The sequence below is a fragment of the Hylobates moloch genome, unplaced genomic scaffold (genome assembly GCF_009828535.3).
Source record: "Hylobates moloch isolate HMO894 unplaced genomic scaffold, HMol_V3 SCAFFOLD_19, whole genome shotgun sequence".
NCBI classification, from domain to species: Eukaryota; Metazoa; Chordata; class Mammalia; order Primates; family Hylobatidae; genus Hylobates; species Hylobates moloch.
In genome coordinates, this window is record NW_026652294.1 from 2457289 (window position 1) to 2476729 (window position 19441).

The following is a 19441-nucleotide window of genomic DNA, read 5'->3' on the forward strand; positions in this document are numbered from 1 at the left end:
GTCTGAATCCCAGATCTGCCACAGGCATGCTGGGGGTGTGCTGAGGTCACCTCCGGGCAGGGCAGAGAGCCAGGCCCACAGCCCGGTCCCTTCCAGCTACAGAGTCCTGCTGAGATGCCCACCTCCAGTACGCGGACCAGGGCCATGGTGCTTCCTGGGCAGGCTGCTCTTGCCAGGGGCTGCCACAGCAGCTCAGCCTCTGCCAGCAGGGCTTCTGCTCCACTCAGCACCAGGAGCTCAGCCTCCAACACAGGGCTTCAGCCCCACTCAGCACCAGGGATGGCTCACAGATCTAGGCCCCACACAAATGCATGCACACACACATGCATGGGTAACATGTACACACCTGCACACACAAACAGAGGCTCCTGCCCATCAAGCCCAGAAACTAGGGGCCTCAGGGGGAGCCAACCATCTGACGAAAGAGGCCCCCGGGGAACAAACAGAGCAACATAATGAAGAGGGCAAAAAAGAACTCAGTAATGGGAGAGGTGATTACAGTCAGGAACCAAGAGGCTCAGTGACGGTGAGACCAGGCCTGCGAGCTCTGGGGAAGGTTGTCAAGCCTGAACTCCAAAGCTGGCCAAAATGGTAAGCAAGAGGGTAAAACAGAGGTCTCCGTGGACACCAAGGATTCCTTGCGGAAAAATCGCTCAAGGAGAAGCTCTAGCAACATGGAAATACAGGAACATTGACATCCGAAAACCAAGACGAGGTGCCACTGAGCCTGGCACAGAAGAACGTGGCGAACCCAGGAGAAGCTGGGGCGGGCTTAGCCGTTCTTTGTCTTCTGCAAGTAACAGCAACGCCAGGACAGGGTTTCTCCTCTTAGGATCAGCATGGCCACTGAGTGAAGAGCTAGAGGCACCAGGGCGGCCTGCAGGGACCAGAGTTATGACCCATGTGCCACCTCCGTGATCCCAGCTAAGGGAGCAGCGGCAAGGTGTCATTGGGTGTTGCCACCATTGTCCCTTTGCTGTTTTCAGGAAGGGTCTGTGAGAGCCACTGTCAGGCTGTGGGGAGGGTCTGGGAGGGTGTAGACCACACTGTGTGGCTCACTCCCCACATTTCCAAATGATACGGGAGAGGGGCAGGGAAGTGCTGGGAAGGGAAGTCCCCTGGCAAGGGCTCCACCCCCGGGCCTGTGCCTACAGACCTAGGTGAGGACAGGCACTCCTGCCTTTGCACCCAAATGCTGCATTTCCCAAGACCACCCTGGCTCACCACGCCCCCATTCTGTGCCTATAAAAACCCCCAAGACCTTAGCAAGCAGAGACACAAGCGGCTAGACGTTGAGAGGACGTTGAGGGGAGCACGGCGGCGGAAGAGCACACCGACAGAGGCTGGCATGCTGGCAGGCCATCGACCAGCGGAATGAGGTGGAATCTGGCCGGGCAGTTGGAGGAGAGCCCAGGCCACCCAGTGGCCTGACTCCAGGGGAAAACCATCTCCCTTCTGGCTCCCTCATCTGCTGAGAGCTACTTCCACTCAATAAAACCTTGCCCTCATTCTCCAAGCCCACGTGTGATCCAATTCTTCCGGTACACCAAGGCAAGAACCCTAGGATACTGAAAGCCCTCTGTCCTTGCAATAAGGCAAGGGTCTAATTGAGCTGACTAATACAAGCCACCTGTGGACAGCTAAACTAAAAGAGCACCCTGTAACACACACCCATTGGGGCTTCAGCTGTAAACATTCACCCCTAGACACTGCCATGGGGTCGGAGCCTCACAGCCTGCCTGTCTGTATGCTCCCCTAGAGGTCTGAGCAGTGGGGCACCGAGGAAGCGAAACACGCCTCCATTGCACGCCCTGGGAGGGGATAAGAGAACTTTTCCCGTTTCACGACCTGTTTTCCCCATATTAAATTGAGAAGTTTTGTTTTGTTTTAAAGTCAGAGTCTCACTCTGTCACCCAGGCTGGTGCCATCACAGCTCACTGCAGCCTTGAACTCCTGAGCTCAAGTAACCCTCCCACCTCAGCCTCCCCAGTAACTGGGACTACAGGTGTGCAGCCACCAGGCCCAGCTAACTTTTTGCAGAGATAGAGTCTCACTGTGTTGCCCAGGCTGGTCTCGAACTCCTGGGTTCCTCCTACTTCGGCCTCCTCAGTAGCTGGGACTATGATTTCCTACTTTTTGCACTCCTCTGTGCCAGATTTCTTAAAATAAGATCTGTTCCTCTTGTCGCTATATTAGAAGGATGGGCTAGTTCCAGCAGTTAATGGGGTGGGGAGGTAGAAGACTTGAGCCAGGGGCGGGGAGGAGCTGCCCTGAGCACACCTGTGCCTCTGTGGGGTGGGGAGGGCGCGGAGGAGGCAGGCACTGGCTACACAGCCTACACGGCCACACACAGTCCCCAACCAGGGAGGGCCTGTCTCAATTTGGGCTCAAAAAGACCCCTCTGGGGACAATGAGGGGACATCAAGGGCAAAGGACTTGAGCAGGCCAGTGAGGGCAGGGGCAAAAGATGGGGGGAGGAGGGGCGCGGTGAGGGCAGAACCCAGGGCAGCCCTGATGCCCCACTCTGGAGGCTGCAGGAGGGAGCAGGGGTGGCGGCACCTTGAACCACATCCTGGGTGCAGGGGAGTGGTGAGCCCTGGGCCTGAGCACCAGAGGTACACACCACGTCCACCTGGCCTGGGTCCTCAGCCCGGGGCCGCCCCTGCCTGCGCCTGTACTTGGAGCCTCCTACAGACACCCATGAGCTTTCCGCCTGGCACCTGACTGCAACTGTTGTTTCCAGAAGGAAAAATGTTAGGTTTGGGCAAGTGTGGCCACCCAGCCGGCCGAGTGGGGTGGGAGTGCGGCTCCCTGGGCGTTGTCTGGGTGCAGGCCAGCGAGGCTTTCTCCCACCCAGTCTGACAGATTCCAGGTGGGAATGTGGAAAGCAACTGTTTTCCCAGGATGTGCGAGGTCCCCAGACAGGCTGCCCCAGGAAAAGACAAATGCTGCCCCACGGGGAGAGCCAAAAGCCAGGAGGAGGGTTAGACAGCCTTGAGCACAGCGGACGTGTGGCCGGGGGCAGCACAGGCTGACCGAGTGCTGGCTGGCGGCCTGAGACCAGCGCATGGAGGACAGCAGGCCAAGGGAAGAGCTGACTCAAACTCCCGCGGCATTCCTGTGGGTCTGTAGACCTTGGGTCCCAGGGGAGGAAGCACGCCCCTCTTTCTCACATAAATACAACTTGTAACAGGTTTTTGGCAGATTGGCAAGAAAAGTGTATGTAGCTCCTAATTGGTTATTTAAATGCAATGAACAAATAAATGCCTGTTCCTATCTCATTATTTCTGTACTGGATCTGCCTGAAGACAGAATGACTCTCCTTGGGCAGAGGCCAAGCCCAGCTGTGCGTGGGGGCCGTCCTGCCCAGTACCAGCCCCAAAGACTGCCCGGGCACAGCGAATGGGGAGGACTCGGCAGTGGGCATAAACAGTAGCCCCCACGTGTGCGCCCCCTACTCCATGGCATGTCCTCCCCATGCCCCGCCCTTGGGCCACCATGCCCCACTCACCCGGTGGGACAGTCGCCACTCACGGGCTCTTCTGTGATTTCCCTTCAGCTCCCCCAAGAGCTGAGCCTCCAGCCACACCCTCCTCCACTATGACACCCTCCCCGCACATCTTGGGCACCCGTCCCTTGGCAGACCCTGCCTCCTGTGCCACTGGGGGTGTGGATACCACTGTCCAGCTGGGCCAGTCCTGTGTTACCAACACCTCTGGTCATTCTGGCCTAAGCTCCACCTAACAGTGACCTCTCTGCTTGGTGATCCCCCCAGCCCCCTGGGTGTTCCCTAGCTCACCTTTCCCCTGGGGACTGTGATCACCACCTTGTGCCTGCACCCACCCATCCCAGCCCTGGTTCTGTGCCCTGAGATACCACCCTCACTGCTGCCCTGGCTCAGCCCTCCCCAGGCCTCCAACTTCACCAGGGCCTTGGTCTCTCTCTCCCACTGCATCCTGCCAGCTACCCCAGAGCGTTCCTCCCACTTGGGTCTAAGGTCCTCAGGGCCCGAGCAGTCTCTCCCCTGCCGTTCCTGCCGGCCTCGGCCTCCATGCTTGGCCATCCCACGCCGCTGTCCTCCATGTGCAGAACCATGCTGGATGCCCAGGCCTCCAAAACACCGGCCCCTCCCCCAACGCCTCCTGATTCTCCCACTGCCCTAGGAGGATGGCTCATCATCGAGGCCACCCCAAGGGGACAGGCCTAGGCCTAGCCGGCTGTGCATCAGCCCTGGCTGCTGGAGCTGCCGTCGGGTGGGTGGCTCCATGGAGTCCTGTGGGTGGGTGCAGGTGCCTCCTAACCAAGTGCAGAGGATGAGCACAGCTGTTTGGAGAACATGGGGCCTCAGGCGGGCTGGCTCTCACCTCGTCGCTGCCCTTCCCTGGCACGGCAAGCGTCCAGCGTGGCTGGCCCCCGGCCAGGATGCTGCTCCGGCAGAAGCCCACACTCTCCAAGCACACGGAGTCCACGACAGTGTTCCTGCCCTCCGCCAGGTCCCACAGGCACAGCTTCAGGTCCCGGCCCTGACTGCCAGACAAAGAGGAGACAGGCCTGAGACTCCCCTTGACAAGTGTCAGCTCCTGTGGCCCCTGCGGCAGAAGGAAGGCAAGGCCACGTTTCCAGAGAGCAGGTGCCATGAGCTTGGATCATCGCAGGTTGGGAGCCTCAGCTGAGGAAGGGCCTCACCGCTCTGGCATTGACACATGAGCCAGCACCAAAGTGCCCGAGGCCAGGACATGCAGTGGACCAAGGCTGTGGACTGACGGCTGCCCAGCGTGGCCCTGGGGTGGGGGACACCAACCCTGCAGTGCTGCACAGCACAGAGAGCAAACTTCACTGTGTGCACCCTACAACCAGCAAACACCCAGGGTGCCAGGACCCCAGGAAGGACTGCAGACTGTTGACGAGGGGAGAACAGAGGGGAGCCAACCTGAGGTGTTTTGGGGTAGTGCTCATGACTAGATGCTTATGAGGTTAAAGACAAAAATAACTGTGCAGAAACTGTTCCAGTGGGTGAATTAGTTTCTCAGAGGGGTGCAAGTTACAGTTCTGAATCCTCTCACCACAGGGTCTCACCACAGGGAGATGTGACAAAGAGGCACACGGGAGACATGGGCCGGCGGAGTCGAATTAGAATTGTAAAGTCAATACGAGCAACAAGTGTTTGGGCAGATGCACACAGAAATGAGTACAGACGGGTGTGTAAGCACAGGTCAGTGGGCACCCAGGCGTCTCCCAGTGCTGTCCACTGAGAACACCTAGAAGCAATGACCACACCTAACCCCAGGTCTTGGTTTCTTATCCTGTTCTCCAAAAACAGGAACCAGGGCTCTGGAGAAATGGCTGAGTCTAGGGTGGAGTGGAGGAAAACCAAGATGACTCTCAAGCATCCTGTAGTGCCAGGCAGTGAGAAATGATTCAAAAATAAAATAAGGCTGGGTGCAGTGGCTCAACGCCTGTACTCAGCACTGTGGGAGGTCGAGGCAGGCGGATAACCTGAGAGGTCAGGAGTTCAAGACCAGCCTGGGCAATATGGTGAAACCCCATCTCTACTAAAAACACAAAAAAATCAGCTGGGTGTGGTGGCGCTCGCCTGTAATCCCAGCAGGAGGCTGAGGCATGAGAACTGTTTGAACCCGGGAGGCGGAGGTTGTGGTGAGCTGAGATAGCACCATTGCACTCCAGCCTGGGTGACAAAGCAAGACTCTGTCTCAATAAATAAATAAAAATAAAGACTGGGTGCGGTGGCTCACACCTATAATCCCAGCACTTTGGGAGGCCAAGGCAGGAGGATTGCTTGAGCCCAGGACTTCCAGATCAGCCTGGGCAAAATAGTGAGACCCCTGTTTCTACAAAATACACAAAAATTGGCCAGGCATGGTGGTGCATGCCTGTAGTCCCAGCTACTCAGGAGGCTTAGGCGGGAGGATGGCTCGAGCCTAGGAGGTGGAAGCTGCAGTGAGCCATGATCGAGTGACTGCGCTCCAGGAGACCCTGTCTCAAAAAATAAAAACAAAAAAGGTTCGGGGATGTCAGAAGGACACGGGCTCTGAAGCTGGAACAATCTGAGAAATCAAATAAATCATGGTGGTATTAGATTTTAGCCCAAAGAAAGAAGTAAATCTGCATGAGCCCATCCTCATGAGTGAATGTTTATTATGTATCAGAAAGAAGGAATAAACCTTCCTTCCAGCTTCCTATATTCCAATTAAAGTAGAAATCTGCCATGGCTGGGAGGGATGAGGGAAACGAGAATACCCCAGTAATAACAGGTGCAGGCAGAGTCCACAGATGGATGCTAAAATCAGCAGCAAAAGGGTAAGGGTCTCAACATGTTGCCCAGGCTGGTCTCAAACTCCTTGGCTTAAACGATCCTCCCATCTCAGCCTCCTGAGTAGCTGTGACTACACTCCCCAGATGTTAGTAATTACTGCAGTGGTTTTAACACAGGGCCACATATCCTTGGCTCTCCTCCCCTCAGGAGGTGAAGCTTCCTTTTTCCTTTGCATGTGGACTGCAGCTAGTAAGCAAAAGCTGTACCTTGACAGTGGAGTCGGGCAGACACTTCCTGCCCCAGTGACCAGGGTTGTCCTCCCCAAGCCATGGGACATCGGGGACCCATGTGTTCAGCATGGACTCCGGGATGATAGGATGAGAAACCTCACTTCTGTGGGTTTCTTCCCAAAACCCATCAACCCAGTCTTAACCTGAGAAAATATCAGACAAACCCAACCTGAGGGGCATTCTACAAAACATCTGGGCAGTAACTCTTCAAAAGTGTCAGCTAGGTGCAGTGGCTCACACCTGGAAGGTGGAGGTGGGAGGATTGCTTGAGCCCAGGAGTTCAAGACCAGTCTGGGTGACATAGTGAGACTCCATCTCTACAAAACATTTTTTTAAATTAGTCAAGCTTGTTGGCGTGCACCTGCAGTTCCAGCTACTCAGGGGGCTGAGGTAGGAGAATTGCTTGAGCCTGGGAGATTGAGGCTGCTGTGAGCTGTGATCACACCACTGCACTCCAGCCTTGGTGACAAAGCAAGAGACTGCCTCAAAAAAAAAAAAAAAAGACCAAAATGTTGAGGTCACGAAAATAACTGATCACACATCAGAAGGGACTAAGGAGACGTGACAGCTCAGAGGATCCTGGAGCAGAAATGTCATTGGCGGACAAACAGAAGAAATTGAAACAAAGTCTGGGTGCCAGTTATTATCATGCACCCATGCTCCGCCAGGAGGGCCGTGCGGTGTGCAGTTGCGGTTGTGGTTGTGGTGTCCACACCACAGAGAATTCAGCACCACAAAGGCCGATCTGGGCAACTCAGTCCCTGTCCAAATCTCCATTGGGGTTTTGGAGAACCTGCCAAACTGATGTCAAAATGTACCTGGACATTTGGAGCACAAAGACTGGCACAGCCCCCGTGGCTCTGCTAGGCAGCAAGGCTCAATGTGACACTGCAGGGAGGCCGAGATGGGGGTGTCCTCAGCATGAGGAGGGGCCAGGGCCAAGGGAGGGGAGATGTGGCTGCACACCACGCTCACATGGAGGGCACCCATGTAAGCCCTGCAGGGAGCGGAGGACTGACTTGTTTTTCTAGGAACTTTAACATTTTTTTTCTTTGAGACAATATCTTGATCTGTTGCCCAGGGTGGAGTGCAGTGGGGTGATCATAGCTCACTGCAGCCTCAAACTCCTCCCTCAGATGATCCTCCCACTTCAGCCTCCCAAGTAGCTGGGACTACCAGCGTGTGCCACCACACCCAGCTAATTTTTGTATTTTTTGTAGAGACGAGATTTCACTGTTTCCCAGGTTGGTCTCGAACTCTGGGCCCAAGCTCACCTCAGCCTCCCTAAGTGCTGGGATTACAGGAGTGAGCCACTGTGCCCAGCTTAACTTTTTGTTTTGAATCAGTTTTGAACTCACAGGACAGTTGTGAGAACAGCACGAAGACCCCCTATGCCTCCTGCTGCAGTGGCCTGCTTCTCCCGGCCCCTCCCAGCCCTGTGCACACAGGTGAGCCTCTCACCAAGAACCCCGCCTTGTCACCACTGCATCCTGACCAAGGGTGAGCCCCAACAGCCTGCAGCCATCCTGGGGCATTGTGGCCTGTGTGGGGCCTCGCGGGGCACACATTGCATTGCTATGGGCCCCGGCTGCCTCTGCCCCCTGCATGGACCCTTCTCTCTCCCTGTCTCTGCCTCTCTCTCATGTCCTTGCACTCCTTCCTTCCCTGGGGACGAGGCCCAGGCCCATATTCCTCAGGGGACACCAGATGATGCTGCCTCTCCTCAGTCGTCACGCTTCGAGGCACACGATGTGACCTGCCCACCATCAGGGGTGTCAACCCTGATCGCCTGGTCAGGACCCACAGTATTCAAAGGCTCATCAGCCCTAATTCTGATCATTTATTTTAGTGCTCAAATTGGCCCAGGCTAATGGGAGTCCCTGCAGGCTGGCTCAGAATCCTCTGACATGTGGCCATCTGTGAGATGTCCAGACCTAGAATCTGTCATTTTCTGGGGAACCCTCACTCGGCTTAGGACACACAGGCATTTAGAAGCCAGGACCTGGGTGTCCACCTGCTCACTGCCAGAGTGTGCCCCAGCCACCAGGCCCCTCCGCACACGGGCGAGGGAACACACACATGCCTCACACACATGCACACAACACACAATCACACACACCACACACCTCATACACACCTCACATACATACACACCACACAGGCAGCTCACACACATACAACTTACATACACAAACCTCACACACACAACACACAGGTTCTTTCTCACCTTCCCTCTTCCCATGTTTGTAACTCTCCTCTCTGGGCAGGGACAACCCTGGCCTCTGTTCTCCTGGAGATGTTCACTGACGTGCCCAACAAGCGAGCCCGCCGCCTGCCCTCACCAACCTCCTGGCCTCCCAGGCTGCCGCTGCCACACCACTCCCCCAACCCTGCTTCTTTGACTGCCTCGTACCCCCTTCCTGCCCCATCTAAGGGGCACTGAGGTGGGGGAAGGCAGGACCGCTGGGTACCCACATGGAAACACAGGGCCTTCACTGCACACTGTAGTGAATTCCAGCTGAACCATGGATCTACAAGGGACAACAGAAAAGCTCCTGGGAGACATGGAGAGAGGTCTCTCGGACCTCAGTGCGGGAACTCCCGGCAAGACACAACGGCACTCTCCATAAGGGGAAAGCCTGGCAGACTTCAATTGACTCCATTAAAATGAGTAACCTTTGTTCATTAAAGACACTATTAGGGGCCAGGCACAGTGGCTCATGCCTGTAATCCCAGCACTTTGGGAGGCCAAGGTGGGCAGATTATGAAGTCAGGAGACCGAGACCATCCTGGCCAACATGGTGAAACCCCATCTCTACTAAAAATACAAAAATTGGCTGGGCGTAATGGCGCGTGCCTCTAATCCCAGCTACTCGGGAGGCTGAGGCAGGAGAATCACTTGAACCAGGGAGTCGGAGGTTGCAGTGAGCCGAGATCGTGCCACTGCATCCAGCCTGGCAGCAGAGCAAGACTTCGTCTCAAAAAAAGAAAAAAAAAAGTAAGAAAAAGAAAACAGTGACAGCTGACTGCAGCTACATGCAACACACGGAGCTCACGGAGATAAAGCTGAGTGAGAGAAGTCACACACACATGCTGTTTCTTATGTCTCCACGCTTTCAAAGAAAAAAGCAGACAAAATAGTCTATGCTTTTCAGAGACATATATTCATAAATAAAGCAAAAATGAGGCGTGAGGGGCTACCTCCTGGGGCATGAGGGGCTATCTCCAGGGAGAGCAGATGGCAGCAGCTTGGAGGTTCAGAGGCTCGGGGGCCCTGCGCTCTACTTCTTGACTGGAAGGTGGTTGCTCAGGTGCTCACTCAGCCGTAATACAATGCTCTGAGCACTTGTCTTGCACTCTTCTGTGAGTACATTATACTTCACAAGAAAAAAGATTAAAAAACACCCTGCCGAGGTGGCTGTTGAGGGCACAGGTGCGTCCTTGGCATGCGGGAGGCTGAGGGCGTCTTCCCACCTCCCATCAACATGAAAGCCATCACTTCCTTCAAGGGCCACTTGGAGAGACTTGGCTTCCAAACACAGCTGAGCGCAGGCTGGGTGGTGGCCCACAGGCTCTAGTACAGTGCAAACGCACCTGGCACTCCACACCTGCAGTCTCCGTCCACAGACCCCCTGACCCGTGGCTGGCTCTGCCTGGGAAGCGGGCACTATAGCACCATCCCAGCGGGAAGCAGAGGTGCCCTCAAACGCCAGCTCCCAGACTGCTCACCAGGCCTGGCACAGCTCCTGTCTGCAGGACAGCCTGATACCACAAGGCACCTACGCAAGGGACCACCAAGGGCTACATTGTGGCTGAAAGCTCAGGAGGACACTTACAAACAGCAGCTCCTGATGCACATGGCCTGGTGGGGTTCTAGAAATGAAGTCTACTCTGACAATCAAAGACCAAACCCACTCTGAGGCCCCCTGCACCAGTGGTGGGGGATCTGGGTTGGCTTGGCCAGGATGCAGGCATGACCACACGGGGCTCTGCAAGCACACAGGCTCAGGGCCTCTGCTCTTTAGGACAACTCTGGTGCCTCTGTCACCTGCAGCCATCTCCCAGATGGTAGGCACCGCGTGAGTCTGGCACAGACATGTTTTGCAGACTGGTGGGGACCAGACAGGCCTCACTCTCCAGGGACTGGACTCCACAGTGCCATGAACCAGGCACCGAGTCCAGAGCAGGAGAACAGGCCTGTCCTTCTGGAGTTCTGGGCTGTGATGGTGATGGCATGGAGTTCCCTGAACATGACGCAAGGCAAATCCCAGGATAGCAGCAGGCCTGTACTCAGGATTCCTGGGCTGGTGGCAGCGATCCCAACACAGGGGTAGATGTCACTGTGATCAAGGACAATAGGCTGCTCCAGCATCCAGGCGGCCCAAAGGAGGACTAGTTGTCAGCCCCCTGCAGGACTTCCCTGTCCCACCATGCCCTGTCCCTCCCACTCCCCATGGGAAGCAGAGAAGCCCTCACGCACCTGCCCCTGCCTGCTGCTTCCTGGCCTACCTCCGGCCTGGTGTCCCAGCCCCATCACCTCCACAAGACCGTGGGGGCAATGTCAGAACCCAGCCCTGGGCTAACCCCCGGGGGCTGCCCCTCCCTGCTCTGCTGCCAGCTGCCTAGCACCCAGCCCCACTGTCCTTCACCAGACTCACAGGCAGGCCCTCCAGGGCCGAAGCACGTGGGATCTCCCCCACCAGGACTGCCAGGCCGTCTTATTCCTCCACCACCTCCTGCTTACCCAGCAGCTGCACCAGCGTGTGGAGCTGGGCCCTGTGAGCTGGGTAACCTCAGGATGAGGCTCTGCCACCCATGCAGGAGGATGGTGCCACGGCCACAGGGGGCCAAGCTGCAGAGGGGCTGTGGTGACTGGGCCCTGGGCCCATGGGATGGAGGCAGAGGCTCCTCTGAGGTGGGGCCTGGGCTCAATGTGGACCCCCAGCCAGGACAAGCTCTGCTGAAGGCACAGGCTGAGACTGCAATGGGGACACAGCCATCGCCATACATTCACTACACTCTTCCCAGCAGGCACCTGGCCAGACAGCACAGCACTCATGGAGGGTAGGGTCACACTGTCTCGGGATGGGCTAAGGCCTCGTGAACCATGGGAGCACCCAGAAACCTGCCCTTGTGCTAAGCACAGGCTAGAACAGTGGGGTCTGAATACCAATGGGGACAGGCCACCTCTGTGGACCCTTCCTGCTGGGGTACGGTCTAGATAAGTAATCCCCAAGTGATTGTGCAGGGGACAGAACACACACGTGAGCTCGGGGCCCTGAGGGAGGAGACTGCAGGGGTAGAAACCACAGGAGACACTGCAGGGGGGACCAGGTAGGGAAATGGCCCTCACTACCACGCCCACTTCAGAAACACAGAAGCACACTGCTGTGGAACGGCACTACACACCCAAGCCCTGCGCCCCGCCCCTGGCCACTCAGCCACCATCTTGCCAGCCACATAGCCATATGTGGCACAACATCAAGGGCTGGGTCCTCTTGGGAAGAGTCAGGTGCATTGTCATAATCTAGTGAAGGGACACACACGGCCAGGGCTCAGCTGCCAGAACTCCCAGCTCCCAGGGCCTCCACCAGCACCATGTGTGACCTGCCATGCTCATGGCACATGGCTCAGACAGGATGGGCAGTGGGCAGGGAGGCCCTCCTTGGGACCACTGCCTGCATCTCTGAGCCTGTACTTCGTCCCATTCCCCTCCTCTCAGCAAATGCCCTCACCCCTGCCCAGTTTCCCAAGCCACGACCCAGTGCCCTTGTGAAGGCCCTCCCACCAACTTGCGCCTGGGCTCACCTCAGATGTCACCAGCCCTGGAGCTCTGGCCTCCTCAGATGGCACCTCCTGGCTCCAGCTTGGAGCATGAAGGGTCCAGTGGAGACGGTGGAGATGCAGAGGCAGACCTGCCTGCCTCCTCGCGGCAAGGGGCTGGACCTGCACACCCTGCCCTTGCTGCGGACCCTCTGCTGGCTCCTTCTGGTCCCCCCACCCCATTCTGCCACTCAGTGGGGGATACTAGGGCCTCCATCAGAGAGTTCCTGACTACCCCGAAGGCCACACCTGGCTCCTGCACCTTGGAGACCCACCTGAGGAGCTGGTGCCCCTGGGGCAGCATCTGCAGCCAGGTCACACACTGGCCGCTGTGGCCATCCAGGGTGGAGACCGCTCTCCGCGTCTGCAGGCTCCAGACGTGTACCAGGCCGCTCTGAGACCTGTTTCAGACAAGCCGAGCAGGGTGTTGGGGGCAGAAGGGTGTGCTGAATGCTCTGGGGCCAGCCTGGAGGCCACATTGTGGGATGCGGGCATCTAGGCTGGTAGAGCTGAAAAGCCGACAGCTCTAAATATGAACTAAGGGCCAAAATCGCTCCTCGCTTCCCTTCCAGAGAGGGGACCGGGGGACCCTCAGGAGCCTCTAGGGGTAACTCAGGCAGATCTGCTTCTCTGGAGGTAGGGGGAGCCATGCCACAGTAATGCACTCTGGGTGGTCGTGCCTGCTTCTGCGTCTGTAACAAAGAGTGTGTGTGTCCCTGCCTCCCCCAAGGGACAGTGTGTCTGCTGGTGGGCGCTGAAAGCTCAGCAAGCCTGGGTGACGAGCAGTCCATGCCCCTTGGCCAGCACCCTCAAACAAGTGCTGGGCTCCTTGCTAGCTCATGACCTCCTGACTTGGCCCTGGGTGGCCTGGGGCTGGGGCCGCAGCTACTCACCCTGAGAAGAGGAGCGGGTGCCCCTGAGCCTGGGCTCCTTCGCAGAAGTGCAGCGCATGCACCGGTGACTGGGTGCCTCGGAGGACAAACTGGGGGTCTGGAGGTGGCGGCAGGCAGGGGGCCGCCATGCTGGGCAGGATGCAGTTACCTGGGCACCAAGGGAGGGCGTGTGAGTGACTGCATCCCTATTCCCACCCTCTAGGAAGGCTGCTCAGGCACAGGGGTGCTTGAGATGCTGCCCCTGCTCATTGTCCCTGGCCCTGTGCCCCTCCTGGGAGAGGCGCCCCTGCTCCCCAGACACTGATGAATGGCCTGTGGCTACAGAGGCACCAGTTCCCTGCACGGCGGTGAGCGCAGCAGAGAGCACGGAGCTCACCCTTCCCCCACTGCTGGGGGAATCTGGGAGCCTCATGGATGCCAGCCCTCCTCGCACCGTGCCTGTTGGCCTCTGCACCTGACTGGTGCACCCGCGTGGGCCCCACCTGAGCCATCCCTGAGTGGGCACAGCGGCATCCGACACTTCCTCGGCCACCCTGGCCTCCAGGGCTTCCTGTCCACCACTGGCTATGCCCTCCGGCTCCCCAGACCCCAGCGGCCACACCGGTGCTTTCCCACTCTGGCCATCTGCGTGCCGGGACTGCCGGTCCTGCCACTGGGCTTGGCTGAGTCCCGCCCTCTGTCCAGGCCTCACTCCAGTGACTCTCTTGGGAGCCACGCTCTCTCCCTGCTGGCAAATCCAGTCTCCCTTCTTCTGTCCTCCCTGCTGCCACCTCTGTCCATGGCCAGCTCAGGGATCAGGGGAAAGAGGCAGGAAGGGTCCCGGGAGGCTGCTAGGAGAAGCCTTCCTCTCGCATCTGCTGGGCCCCAGGCCTGCCCCGGCCACAATTTCTAACCACTATCACCACCCTATGAGGCGGCAGCACTCCTTTTACTCTTGGGGAAACTGAGGCAGAGAATAGTCACTGAGCTGCGCCAGGCCCCTGGCGCTGAGGCCTGAAGTACTCTAGGGCCTAGTGGCACCACTGAAGGGCAGAGTGGCTGGGGCACAGTCACCGTGCGGCTCCTTAGGAGAGCTGCGGTCACAGATGAGCAGCTGCTCCCCAGACCACTGGGCCTGTGGGGGAGGACTGCTGGGCCACCACCCACCCAGAGAGGCCTCCCGGGTCCCTGCCAAGCCCACCCAACCACTCAGACCCACAGGGCCTCTCACTCCACCTCAGCCCCACAGTTGGCTGCTCTGTGGGGTGGCCCTGGAGCCAGAAGCGACCAGCTCCATGTCTGTCTGCCTGCAGACCCTGAGCTGGTCTAAGGGCTCAGAGGGAAAGGCCAGGAGCAGACCACTGGGTGGCTGGGGCAGCCTGTCACAGGGGGCCTTTTCCACTGGGCTCTGGGACAGTGGGGCAGGCCCCAGCCCAGCCATCTGCAGCCTGCACACAGGGCAGGGAGGATGGCCCACGGCAGCCACAGCCAGCAGAGGGACTGGGGCCAGTAAAGGACCAGGGCAGGGGAGGTGGGAAGGACTCTTCCAGAAGGGGCTGGGTGGGAGGCAGATGGGGGTGCAGGTTCAGAGGCAGGAGTGCTGTGGATGTCTGGAGGCAGCTGTCCAGGGTGCCCCTTCAGCCGCACCGCCACTGCCACGCCCTGCCTCTCCCCTTCTGAATACACGCCAGCCCTCTCCTTACTCTCTTCAGGAGAGGCAGCAGCAGCCCAGCTGAGGTAAAGGTTCAAAACACCTGAGAAATGCCCCTGCCAAGGTGTCCGGCAGAGTGGAGGGTGGACAGCAGCCAGTGCCCACACAGGCGGCATGGGGGAGGGCAGGAGGACTGGGAGGGGCCGGGCAGTGACTCCAGGGCGCAGGTCCACCCTGCCTGGCGAGAGACCTCGGGCAGCCATTCTACCTCCCAAAACCCTGCCTCTCTCAAGGGGTTCCGAAGACAATGTGGAGTTCCCTGGGATGTCCTTTACTAACTGCCAAGTCCCATTTTTCCTTTTCTTTTTTGAGGGGGATGAGAGGGGTTTCATCCTCTCTCACCTTTGGCTGAAAGCCAACTGATCATGCCCAAACTTGAGAGTGGCTTCCAGGGGAGGCAGAGGGACCGGACCTCAGACTGCTCCCAAGACCCACGGCCCCTGCTCCAGCCTGTGATGGGGAAGGCTCCTGAAGACGCAGCTGGGCCGGGGGCTGGAACAGCTGCCCTCAGAGGGCTAGCTTGGAGGACAGTTCTCAGAAGCCACTGCCTGCTTGTGCTATGCCTGCCAGGTAAGAAAGGCAAGCTAGCCAGGGGGACAGGGAGGCAGCGCCCAGCTCCAAGAGAAGCCAAAGAATGCAGACCCAGCAAAAGCACCTCCACCTAGCAGGAAAGCACCGAGTCCAGGATGGAGGGTCCCTCCCATGACTCCAGTCCAGGAAGCAGAGCCTGACAGGTCACCTCTACACAGGCTCCCCTGTGCAGGCCAGGCATAAACACACATTAGACACATGCTATGCACAAACATACACACAGGCACACACATGCAAATGGTGCACACACACTCATGCAAAACCCACACATAGGACACACATGCCTACACATACATGTTCACACACTCATGTGTGCACACACATGCACACACACAGGCACACACTCATACCTATATACACATGCACACATGCAGACTCAGACACTCAGGCACAGGCACTCACGTATGTGCACACACAGCACAGAGAAGCACACACACAGACAGCACAGCAGCCTTGGGCGGTGCCAGCCGAAGCCCGGCCCCCACATGCCACCTGCCTGGAGCCTGATGGGAGTTTCCAGAACCTCACCAACAGAAGGCTCATTCTCAGGTGATGAAATCAAGTTCTCCTCTATTGTTTCCCCAGAATTGCAGGGAACAAACCCGTCACGTTGTTACAACAACCAAAACGCACAGGCCAAAATGATGCATCGGCAATTAAGGGCTCCATCATTTCAAGTAATTAAAATAAATGCTTTATTTGAAAACTAATTAATTCTAGCTACATATTTTTCCCATGACAATATCCTAGGATTGCTTGATTTATGACATCTAATTATTCTTTATTAATCTAATTGAGAATCATCACGTTCCCCTATCTTGCCTGGCCCCAGGCTGTGGAGCGAAGGCCGCCCTTGCGCGAGGCCCATGTGCGCCCAGCTGTCCTTGCGGTGGCCCCGGCCCAGCCCCAGCCCTGTCCTCCCGGAGGCAAAGGAACAGGAAACTTAATCCACAGAGCACAACTTTGGCTTCTGCCTGCTCTTCCAGGTGTCAAAGTGAGCCACATTCTTTGAAAAATGAAAGACAGTCTGACACAATTTGTGTAACTCTAACAGCCCTTCCAGAGAAGCCACAAACACCCCTGAAAGCCCCAGGGAACAAATGGACGACAACAGCGTCTGCCTGCAATGCGCCACGGTGGAGGCAGCTCAGCAGGCCCCAGGGCTCTCCCAAGAGGGGTCGAGAGCGCTCCTCTGGGTGTGGGGACCAGCAGGTAGGTGCAACTGGCAGAGAGGTCCACAGACACCCCACTCAAGAGAGGCAGGGGCAGGCCTGCAAATGTCCTGCTGGCGCAAACCCGCCCACACCTACAGGGCCTTCCTCCCTACAGATGAAGCAGGGCTGCGGCAGTGGCTGGAGCCCAAAGACCACAGGTCCCTACCCAAGACATTCTCGGGCTCCTGGGGGTTCACGCCAGACAGGCCTCAGCTCAGCCTGGGCCCCCGCCCTGCCCTCGGGCTGCACAGCCCTGTGCTCAGTCCCCTAGCCCTTTTGTAGAAATCAGCAAAGAGTACCATGAAGTGAGCCAACGTGGGGAGCCACCACCCAGAGAGGCCACTGGCACCACCCCTGCCCACCCCAGCCCACCAGGTCCTGCCTGTCCCATTGGGCATGTGATAGCACAAGGACAGGCCGCACAGGCCGCTGGGAGTGCCTCAAACAGGACCCTCCGCCCCACTGCATATCTCACACAAGGGCATGGAACTAGCTCCAGCATCCCCCGAGGAAGCTCCAGCCCATAACCAGCAAGACTGAAGACTAGATCAGCATCCCTTTACACCAGGACAGACACCCTGGGCGGCCCTCTCCCAAAAAACAACTAAAGATGTTGATAAAAGTTTCTTAAAAGGCCAGGCATGGTGGCTCATGCCTATAATCCCAGCACTTTGGGAGGCCGAGGTGGTAGGATTGCGTGAGCCCAGGAGTTCAAGACCAGCCTGGGCAACATAGGGAGATTTGTCTTTACAAAAAATAAAAATAAATTAGCCAGGTGTGGTGGTGTATGCCTGTGGTCCCAGCTACTCAGGAGGCTGAGGTGGGAGGATGGCTTGAGCCCAGGAGGTCAAGGCTGCAGTGAGCCATGATCGTACCACTGCACTCCAGCCTGGGGGATAGAGCAAGACCCCATCTCAAAAAAATTAAATAAAATAAATAATTATCTTAAAAAAATTTTTTTAAACACAGCCAGGCACAGTGGCTCAGGCCTGTAATCCCAGCACTTTGGGAGGCCAAGGCAGGAGGATTGCTGGAGTCCAGAAATTCAAGACCAACCAGGACAACATAGTCAGACCCCATCTCTACAAAAAAAATAAATAAATTAGCTGGGCACGGTGGTGGGTGCCTGTAAGTCCAGCTACTTAGGAGGCTGAGGTGGGAGAATCACTTAAGCCCAAGAGTTCCAGGCTACAGTGAGCCACGATCACACCACAGCACTCCAGCCTGAACAACAGAGCAAGATCCTGTCTCTGAAAAAAATCAAAATCAAAATCAAAATCTTAAATGCATCACTAAGTTGACAAAAAAAAGTCTGAGCTGCCAGAGGCCAAACACTAAGTAAAAGTGCAGCCTCGGGAGACCTGCCAAGCCTACCTTGAGGGCATTTGCTTCACTAGTGACCTGGATTTCCAGGTCTGATGGCCTCTGGGGTGACAAAAGGCAAAGCTTAGGGCCCTCCTATGGTGGCTAACCTCCTAGGAGAACCCCAGTAGCTAGATGCTCAGTGTTAGGCTGAGCCAGCACTAAACCTACACCCACGGATGCCAGAAAAACACCAGTCCTCAGGTTTCAGCCCTAACTCACACCACCTTGAGAGATCCCCCACACTTCAGTCTGTCTTCTCAGAAGGAACCCACCTGCAACCCAGGCCTCAAGGAATTTACTTTAGAAAAAGTCCTAAGAAGTGCAAGGTTGTAGTCAAAAATCACAAAAATCAACAAGGCACTGTAAGTGAGCGTCATCAGAGGCAACAGAAAACAGAACTAGACCCACAGAGTAGAGCACTCAGGTATATAAGGCAAGGGTGCTTAACGCTCTTAAAGAAACTGAGAGGGAACTGCGACTACAAGTAGAGAGCAAGGGAGATGAAACATCATCACACAGATCCAAAAAGGGATCCAACTTGGTGAGAGGTGGCTGGGAAACAGGAGATGTGTGTTGTGCCAAGGTATTACTCTCCAAACTGTTTACTGATCACAAAAGGAAAATGTGTATCTTCAATGGAGACATCTGGCTGTCACCACTTTCACCCCTGAGAAAAGCTAGCACTGCCAATAATGAACAAACTGGCATTGCTTATCTCCTGATGTGATGCCACAGACATGGCACCATCCTTGTGTGTCCATGCCAGCAATGCTCAACCTCAATCCAGCCATAAAGGAAACAATCAGGCACGTCCAGGTTACGAGACACTGGGCAAGACTCCTAGCTTGGACTCGTCAAAAAGGTCAGCATCAAGAGAAACAAGCAAAGGAAAACGCTGGGTAACTTCCACATTAAGAGACCAAAGGGGCATGATGATCAAACACGACATGTAAACCTTAGATCCTGGCTCTTAGATCAGATCCTGGATCAAAAAACAGGGGGCTATAGGGGACATCTGGGGGATCTTTGTGGGTAATCTGAATATGGACTGCAGATAATGGGGTGTTATTAATTTCCTTGGAAGGATAACAGTATTTTATGTAGAAGAATGTCTTTATTCCTACGAGATACATCCTAAAGTATTTAGGAGTGAAATGCTATAATGTCTACAATCTGTTTTCAAATGTTTCAAAAAAAAATTCTCTCTCTTAATCTCTACCTATCTATGTATGAATATATAGGCAGAGAAGTAGCACAAATGTGGCAAAATGCTAACAACTGGTGACCACAGGTGAAGGTGT

The 19441-nt window shown here is 56.4% G+C and overlaps 1 protein-coding gene across 2 annotated transcripts in view; it reads right to left on the bottom strand.

The window, feature by feature from the left end:
- Positions 1 to 19441, bottom strand: part of GNB1L (G protein subunit beta 1 like) — a 66919-nt gene that overhangs the window by 20048 nt on the left and 27430 nt on the right. For both annotated transcript variants that reach the window (XM_058431198.1, XM_032138173.2), the window contains 3 exons: positions 13281 to 13428; positions 12663 to 12788; positions 4365 to 4527 (listed from right to left, as the gene is read on the bottom strand). In XM_058431198.1, the coding sequence (XP_058287181.1) occupies positions 4365 to 4527; positions 12663 to 12788; positions 13281 to 13408 (417 nt within the window). In that variant the 5' untranslated portion in view covers positions 13409 to 13428. The remainder of the gene's footprint in view (positions 1 to 4364; positions 4528 to 12662; positions 12789 to 13280; positions 13429 to 19441) is intronic.